The sequence below is a fragment of the Brachycentrus maculatus genome, unplaced genomic scaffold, assembly GCF_059751285.1.
Source record: "Brachycentrus maculatus isolate JH-2025_06_01 unplaced genomic scaffold, ASM5975128v1 h1tg000022l, whole genome shotgun sequence".
Classification (NCBI taxonomy): Eukaryota; Metazoa; Arthropoda; class Insecta; order Trichoptera; family Brachycentridae; genus Brachycentrus; species Brachycentrus maculatus.
Window position 1 is genome coordinate 57501 of NW_028280776.1, and position 10000 is coordinate 67500.

General features: G+C 34.1%; 1 protein-coding gene across 1 annotated transcript in view; it reads right to left on the bottom strand.

Moving 5' to 3' along the window:
• The window catches only part of LOC148313092 (CUGBP Elav-like family member 3), a 722672-nt gene that overhangs the window by 21859 nt on the left and 690813 nt on the right, over window positions 1-10000 (bottom strand). The window contains exon 6 of the mRNA XM_088268061.1: window positions 2933-3058. Coding sequence (XP_088124187.1) covers window positions 2933-3058 — 126 coding nt within the window. The remainder of the gene's footprint in view (window positions 1-2932; window positions 3059-10000) is intronic.

Genomic DNA, 10000 nt, shown 5'->3' on the forward strand with positions numbered 1-10000 from the left:
TTCTCATCACTTTCGGGGGAAGGCGGTAAGGGAGAGATTTGTCGAACGTTCCGGAACGATGATTACAACCAGTGAATAAAATCGCAATTAAAGTAGTTTAAAAAAAAAACTTGTTTTAAGACATTAAATACGTCACATCCCATTATTTTTTGCATTTATTCTTTGGTTTATCTAAGAACTTTTTTTGTTGCGAACGTGAGATGAAAAAAAAATGTTACAATGCTTGGTGTAAGATATTTGAAGGGCACCTTGTCACCTTCATGGATATGTATGTACTCAATTCAAAACGCAGAAATATTAATTGTAAGATAAGTAAGCGGGATAAAGAAGTGAGTCATCTAATTATGAATAATTTTTATTTTTTATTTATTTTATTTTATTATTAGATTAAAACCAATATTTTTAGCTTTTCCACTTTTTTATTTGACCAGCGACCGGGTTTCGTCGTTACCGACATCATCAGACTGGTCAATGTCCAGTCTGATGATGTCGGTAACGACGAAACCCGGTCGCTGGTCAAATAAAAAAGTGGAAAAGCTAAAAATATTGGTTTTAATCTAATAATAAATAAAAAATGCAATTCCATCACGAAGTGTCTGTGGATAATATAAATCTATTAATTATGAATATTTCTCGGTTGTAAGCTTAGTATATCCATCCCTGAAGATGACAAAGTACTTATCGAAACCGGTTGGAAATAACGACAGAAATAAATGTGCAAAGAAACAAAGTTTGAGGTTTATTTATAACGTTTATAAAATGAAACAAAAAAACCTTCTGTTTAATGTTCACAGTCAACGTGATAAATAAGATTTTTTTATCTTGGACATAAGAATCGAAGTCTAAAATCTACCTACCTTTAAATACTCGTAAAAATAATGACAGTTAAATTATTATATCAACGAAATTCATGATTTAAAACATATATTTTAATGAAACGTTCTTCTCCATGTACGAAATGCCAGCCGCATTTTGACGACGACACTAATTTGATAATTAACGAGACTACATTTTATGTTGTCCATCCGAATTACAAATCCTACTCGGCCACGCTGTCCTCGGCGCTTGTTTTGGCGATAAAACGGAGTAAGCTACTTTATTTACAGCAAGTGCACAAATGACGTGCACCTGCTCCATTTTATACCTTTATTAAAAGTGCAATAAAATGCCCGTAAATGTGGGATGGCCCTGCGAGTATTGTGTTTTGGTCGAACAGTAAAACCGCGCGATAACAGATTTTATCGTCCGTCTTTTTATTGGAGCTCCGTTAGAAAAATTTGCCCGGTATTTTCGTAATATTTATGATACCTAAATATTAATGCGATGGCTTGGGCTGATAACATAATTTCGCTACTCTTTATTCCTTTGTTCATAAAATTAAGTATTTAGATTTCAGTTTTAACACACATTAACTGAAATTCTTCTTGATTTATTTCAGGAATGTTTAGAAATAAAAACCTCGTATGTTATATTATTATATACATTTTTTACATATAACACCGTGGAATACAGAAAAGGTGAAATCGAGGCCTCAGTAACATATTTTCTCATCAAAATACACATATAATTATTTTATTTAATTTACGGTCAACTAACACACATTAACTAAAATTCGTCTAGATTTATTTCAAGAAATTTTATGAAGTAAAAATCTCGCATGTACTTTAATTGCTATTTTTTAATAATGTTTTTTTGTACAAACATAAACACTGAAAAATGCGGAATAGGTGCATATATATATATATATATATATATATATATATATATATATATATATATATATATATATATATATATATTATAATATATATATATATATATATATATATATATATATATATATGTATATATATATATATATTTATATATATATATATATATATATATATATATATATATATATATATATATATATATATATGTATATATATATATATATATATATATATATATATATATATATATACATATATATATTATATAAGGCCAGGTAGTCATCAAAGATTATGTTAAATGCAGAACCGGATCTAATGGGATCTAGCGCCCGGTCATTTACTAAAAAAGAACGGCAAAGCACAGGTTTGCATATTCAAAGAGGTGTATCATTATTCTCCACTTTGTAAACAAGTACCTAGATGCTTCTGCTAAGTAAACCTATGATACGTTTTACACTAGAAAAGTGAAAATGTTATTAAATCCTTTACTGTGTTCTTTTACAAAATATCGTTTTTATGGTAAATGTTAGTAGTTTGTTCATTTTGAAAATATATTAAATTAAAAAAATATATTCAAGCTAACCGTCTTTGAATATTTCAAAATCTGTCGAAATATAAACAGATACTATGATTATCCCCGTATGGAGAAGTGGTTCTTCACTCGAACGATTATAAAAGAATTTGGAGATTCTGCATTTCTATTTGATCTCTGGAGCGCGTATCTGAATTTATTGGAATTTTCTTGCAAATATTTCCGTACGCTTTGCAAAAACATATTCATATATGAATAGAAAAAGAATTCTCTCTTAACCGTTGCTACGTAGAATCGTATTACCTGCTTGTGGAATCGTATCGCTTTTAGCCGTCCCGAGTGAGCGTTCATCCCGGTTTCGTAGGGGTAGTTTTGGGTGAATAATAAATTCCGAGATGGCGCTGCGATATCACTTTAGGAGCACTTAATTTTGCATGAATGCGATGAAATTTAACGTTTTAAACTGCGGCTAGGATGTAATCAAAGCACGGCGCTCTCAGCCGGTCGAGAAACGTTTCACGATCTCGACAAACTCGTCCTAATGAATAAGTTAGACAGGGATTCTGCCAAATTGTTATCGGGCGTCTTCTGTTGTTATGACGATGCGCAAACTCGAGTGGGACGGTTAATATACCTCGTTTTACTTTTGAATGTTGTAGGGAAAGAAGTGAGGAAGTGGACTTACCTTTGCTGGTACCGTCGGGCCCCCGCAGAATGGTGCACTCCTCTATGCTGCCGAACGGAGCAAAGAGTTGGCGCACATCTTCCTCGGTCTGTTGTTTGCTGAGCATGCCAACGAAGAGCTTTCTGTCTGCTCGGCCCCAGCACATAAGGGAAAGAAACCAAACAGGTATTAGAACATCGCAATAGGCGCAGTTCTGGCTCTAATCAACAAACAAACAAGTTTACAGACAATAATCATTCAAGCTCGATGGGTTTGACAGTAGAACGGGTCTTTCTGTGAGGTGATGAGAGTGGAACCTTGGAAAATAAAAGGGTGTTAATATGGCGTGAGAATGTGATGAATTGTTATTACAACATGAAGGTATTTTGAAAGTGAAGCTGAGATGAAACAATATTCATTGTGTGACCTTTGGCAAACTGTAAGTGTTATAAGTATACTACCAAACTCAGATGCAGGAAAACAAAATCATTAATAACTGATCTAGTGGGTTGCAATATAGAAAAATAACTATAGAACATGAAACACACGATTAGAGGTATAATTTTGAATACTCATGGGGGAATCAATGAAGGGAGTGTTGGACGAATTTTGAAATGTTCACAACGTAGCAAATTTTGGCATAAATCTTCAAATCCCAATTTATTGCCGATCGGGTGGTAATACTCTGCGTTTCATATTCTTTAAAAATAATATTCTGAAAACAGGTTCTAAAATTGTAAAGCGCAAATGATAACACAATCAGCATTCTTAGATATAAGAATCTAGAATATAAGTAACAGAATAATTAACATTGTTTACGGAGCAAACATACACTCGACACTCGGTTCCAATGACATCGTGTTTCTAGAGGAAAATGATATAGGTAGCTTATTTCTCGAACTTCATTTAAATACTGATAGTTGTTTACTCATGTCTTCATTACTATGTAATATGTAGTCTCGAGGGACAGAAGATCATAATGTGAAGGGCGATAACAATCTCAACGGCAATATTGACAACTGGGGACAAGTGTGGGAAGGCAAACATTCCCCCGGCCTACATAAATAACATTTTACTACTGAGACCTTAATAACTGTACGGGGAAATATATATTTGTTTTATCGAGACGAGTAAGAAAATATTAATTAGTATCGGGACTTGCGTGTATAGCGCAAAATGAAAAATAATCATTAATAGCTATTAACAACCGATTCAAAGAACACTTTTACAATAATATTTAAATTATTAACTTTGGAAATTAATATGAAGGAAAATTGTTTACTAAGCAGTTCGCAGTTCAGTTCGAGTGTGACTTGGGTGAGGAGTTTACAATGTAATGATGAGCCCGAGTACTGCTCGGGAAAATTGTATTTTTGGAATTGATTTGCTTGAACAAAAAATATTTACGTATTTGTTTATATTGACTAACCCGAGCGGTGTTCGGGCAGATTTGTTGGTGACGATTTCTCTCCAAAATTTGTCTTTTGAGTAGTTAAAATACTTATTTTGGGACATTATCATTCTATGCAAGGTGGTAATATATGTTTACTTTACAAAAAAAATCTGTTGAATTCAAGATTTTGTAAAACTGTTTATTCCATATAGAAATTTGGTTCCTATCACAAACGCTTTTAGTTTAGCATAAATATTTTGTTTATGGTTCTCGAGCCGAACTGTCCAAACATTATAAGGGTCCGCGAAGTTTCCCGCGCTAATATGGGCCACTCGCGCAAGACCAGCAGTAGACTGCGGGAGTTCCACGGGGTGTGGATGTTCCGCCTCACGCCTGCGAGACAACTGCCGGAGATGGATGAACGAACAGAGTTTAGCAATTATAAATTCATAACTTCGAAGGAGAAACTTCGAATAGATAACTATGAATAATGGATTCCCACGGCGGGGGAAACATGACTGAGCGGGAATGCCATTTAAATGTGAACGGCCATACTTATAATTATTATTATTGTGGCGCGCCATACGCCGAGTGCCGAGCAATCCGAGCCGCATCTCATATTCCTCCGATTGCGGTTTTCGCAATAAACTTGGCGTGTTGTTCGAACCAGTTAATGTAGACAAATTATATTTCGAGTTGAACAAACTTCTCCACTGTAATATGTTGAAGATTTCCATTTCGTTCCACCCCCGCCCGTACATAAATAAGCGAAAGGGTCATTGTAGTCTACGGATGCCGATTTGAAATCGACACCCGCATTAGTTTCGTCGTCTTCAGCTTCGCAGACACTAGTCGGACGTTCGTTTAGCGTAGTGGTCCGACGGAGAAACGGTGTAGTGGTCCTCATCCCAGCCGAGAGATCGCGAACGGGACCTGGCGGTAAAGTAATGGACCCGAGTAATTCGGTAAATGTTTGCGAAACTTCTTCATCCAATCTCAGTATGATCGGGGAAGGGCGGCGGAAGGAGAATACGCTCGGGGCGTTTTTGTTTCCAACTCACTTCTTGCCGTCAAAAGTTTATTGTTTGTTCTTTAATAATCTTTAATATTTACAAAGGAGCGTCATTACTGTCCGCACAGATGGAGTTGAAGTTTTATTAAAATTATTTTGACGAAAATCTCGACATTAGTTGGAGATTGTGTGGGGCGTGTTCCCATTTATTCCCGCCTTTGAGTGCCTACATTACAAAAGTGATTAGCCCGAGTGGCTTTACTCCACAATGGGCCGGCGCACTTTGTCGCCGAATTCAATGTCTACTCATTTATTACAAGCGCCTTTACCGTTTCATTTGCAGCGAATGATTATCTTTTCCGTCGTGTTTCGATAGGTTTATCCGGAACCACCCTTTTCGCTCATTTTCTAATTTCGCATTCCATCGCGAGATGAATAGTCGCGTGGATTCCCTAGGTAAATACACAAAAATTAGCATACTGTCTAGATCACTCAAAATACTCTACGGCAAACAGTCTGCCGAATAAAACATACAAAACAGTCAAATAAAAATTGCCCCCCTGTGTGATGATGTGAAGTTGTAAATTATAAAGCGCATAATGTCTAGTGAAAAATGAAACAAAATATTGTACGACAAACATCGACATACGTTCGAGCTTAGCCGGTGAGACAACATAGTAAAGTAATCTTAATTCATAATGTAAACAAAGAAAACAATATTGACATGATAAAACAAATCGTATCACTACACCACGAACAACAACCTAGAGCACGCACGACACGGAGTACACAGTGGACCACAGCATGCCGACACAGTTTCAGGTCTCCCGTGTCCGTCGCTGACCGAGAGCAGCGCCGAGCTAAATAGGACCGATCGATTTATGGCCGGTCGAACGATCCCATTTATCCTCCTCGCTCCTTCGAATTTAAATAAAAAACCCAAAATCAAACGAGAGGGCATACTGAGGCGCCGCTAATGGCGGAGGTTAGAGCGACATTGATTTATCCGACCGCAGATATTGAACACATCGCGAAACAAATGAGCTGACTTCCAAACGGCCGACGGGCCGAATTAATCGCAGCTCCGTAATAAATGCATCTTCCGGACATAGAACAACGACTAAACGACAATAGAACATTTAATTAGACAAATAACTGGTCCAATTTTAACACAGCCAATTTACCATACGATAACATCGAATAAGGAATTTCAGCGATAAACATCAATTATTTACATCAAAAACACCATCAAATATATTTTCTGATCATACCATATATTATGAAATACATGGACAAGATATTTTGTATATTAATAGCATTGATAACTTTTGTGGTATGGTAATAAAATACTCTCCTTATCATCCATTGTTTACTTTAAAAAAAGAAGTATTACACAATGTAAATAATGGTTGATAACCAGAGTGTTTTACATAGAAAAGGTTCATTTGATTTTTTTTCCTAAGAAACTTGATAATACATTGAATAAATATGTCAAACGAGGTATAACATATTTCAATTATAAGAAGTGAAACAAAATCTTAAAATACTTGACTTACTGCATTGTTATCAGACAGTTTAAAAAAAGTGTTTAAAGGCAAAGAAATTCAAAGACGCTTTTCAAAATACTCTTGTTTACTTATTGATATGTTTTAAACCGTGATGACAGACATAAATTACCGTATACCGACGGTCATCAGGTTTAGGAATATCCTGCAAAACCTCTTCTTTTATAGGCTTTTCTGCAAGTAGGATAGTAAGGATAGGTAAGGTTAAAATGAAAATATACATCACAAATACCCAGACCAATTGAAAACAATTTTTCTTGAATGTGTTAGCGAGAATCGAACCCGCGATGCCAATTTCGCAGTCGAACGTCTACCCAATTACACCAAGGCGCCTGTTACTGTTTTGTTACTGCTTTGTCACTAAAAGTTATAGTTTTACTACCAATAAATTGCCTGCCTCCGTAGTGTAACGGTCAGTATGCTCAGATACCGTTTTGGAGGTCCCGGGTTCGATTCCCAAGGGAAAGAGGTCAAATAAATAAAAGTAATTTTTTCACTTTCAGAATTATTCAATATTACCTCTGAATGGCACCTGAAGCGTGGGGCTGATCACCTTTCCGTCATGTTTTAACGATCAATATAACTCTCCTTTTTCATGATGCAGCATTGGGGTGCGGATAAGGGTTTGAAGAAGAAGAAGACTCGATAAAAAATACACTATCACCTTGAAAAGCCGCCTTTGATTTTTGATTGAGGTCTCATTAACGGTCAAAAGACAACGACGCAATAGTGATATTGCGTGAACAAATCGTGGGTATACTGACAAAAAGTGTTAACATTAAAATCCCTGTTTGAATAATCCCTTTTATTTAAAGCTTGTAGCCTTAATAAAAAAAACCCGCTATTAAACTTAAATTTGAATTTACATTTAAACCTACATAAATATGACATTTCTAACTAATTTGTGTATTCTGCCAGCTTATAGAACGTTGAAAACTTTATAATAGTGCATAATTATGTCAAAATTGCATATTTTCTTTTTTTGCCGCTACACCCACGAAATGAGGTATGCATAAGAATATATTTTTTCTGATGGTTTTGATGTAAAATGTTCTTTGCATGCTGATTTTGCAGTTGATCTAATGTAGAGAGTTTGTAAATCTTCAAATACCAACATAACTAACATTTCGCTCAACCTTCAACGTCACTAAAATTCCTTATTGACATTTCAGACCTACATGCTTTTTGTTTTTTGAGGTGATATACGTGAGAAGTCGCGCTGTATAAGCGGAAGCTGACAGTGACGCGAGACTTGAAACTGTGAAGTTCCATGGCATGTGGCTGTCGCTTCGCTTGGTCTTACTTTGACCACGGGTGACTCCTCGTCGGTGGCGCAGCGGGACCTAGCCTCGCCGCCCTTCGCCCCCCGCGCAGTCCGCGCCCGCCTCCCGCCCTGCAATAACAACAAGCACAACTGCAGCCGCCCTTGGCTCTCCGCCTCCTCCAGCGGCCCGAGACCTACCAAGCTCTCTCGTCTTGAACAATCACCAACAGAAAGTAACAAATCAATCTAAATTGTGTCCTCGGATATTAAAATAATCCCATAATTCTTTCTTGATACTTTTTGTTACATTCTATCTACTTTATAAAAAAAAACTACTTTGTTTTTAACCACTTTTAATTACGTCCACCTAGGTAGTGTATTTTTGACGTGTTAAGGTACCGTGCTGGAGGTCCCTGGTTCGATCTTACACTCCAAATTTATTTAATATTACCCTGGACCGGTCCCTAAAGCGCATGAGTGATCACCTTGCCTTCATGTTAGTAACGATCGAGATAATAGTCCATCAATACGATGCAGTGCCCTATGCACCATTGATAAGGGTTATATATATTTATATTCACTTAATCTACATGATTGTTTTCTACATATTTAACCCTGATGATGACAAGGTTCTTGTCGAAACCGGTTGTATAAAAGTACCAATTAAAAGTTTTTACGAACAAAGTAGTTTTGTTTTATAAAGTTTACATCATTGTTTGTTTATTTTTTTACAAATGTGGCTTATTTTAGTAAAAAAGGACGTGTTTTACCATTTACGAAAAGGTAATCGACGTTTTTATGTGAAAAACTTTTCTTTTCTTCAAAAACGACTATTGATGTGATAATATACAAAAGAAAGAGCTTGGTAACATTTACACACACTTATACATAAATCTGCATGGCACCAAATTTACATTTTTTTTCCTTGAAAAAAAAATTATAAAACATTTATTGACATAATTTCTTGTATAATATACCAATATAATAATTTCGTGCACATAAGATTTTACCTTCGGCAATGATTTCAAATTTGAAATTCGATTTTTCGCTCCATTAAAGTCCACCATTTATAATTTTTCTCACCAACTGATTCTGTGAGATCATGCAGAGAAACAAATACATATGTCACTTGTAAATTAAGTATTTTAAAATAAATTTGGTTTTTATTAATTTATAATTAATTAAAAATTAATTTAATCACGGATATGTTATATTTTATAAATCTAATAAGGTTTCGAAATATTAATTTTTTTATAGGGAGAAATATTTTTGTTTTTATTATTTACACAAATATTTAAATTTCATACTATTTCTGTGAGCCTAAACGGTGCATTATTAGATCATGGTATTTAATATATAAATAAATATGTATATATATTTATATATATTTATATATATATATATATATATATATATATATATATATATATATATATATATATATATATATATATATATATATATATATATATATATATATATATATATATATATATATATATATATATATATATATATATATATATATATATATATATATATATATATATATATATATATATATATATATATATATATATATATATATATATATATATATATATATATATATATATATATATATATATATAAATATATATATATATATATATATATTTATATATATTTATATATATATATATATATATATATATATATATATATATATATATATATATATATATATATATATATATATATATACTACTACTACTACTACTACTACTACCATCACGCCGTTTCCCCGCAGGGGTAGGCAGAGAGGATGGAACGCCACACTCTTCTGTCCTGACATACACTCCTAGCCTCCTTCACA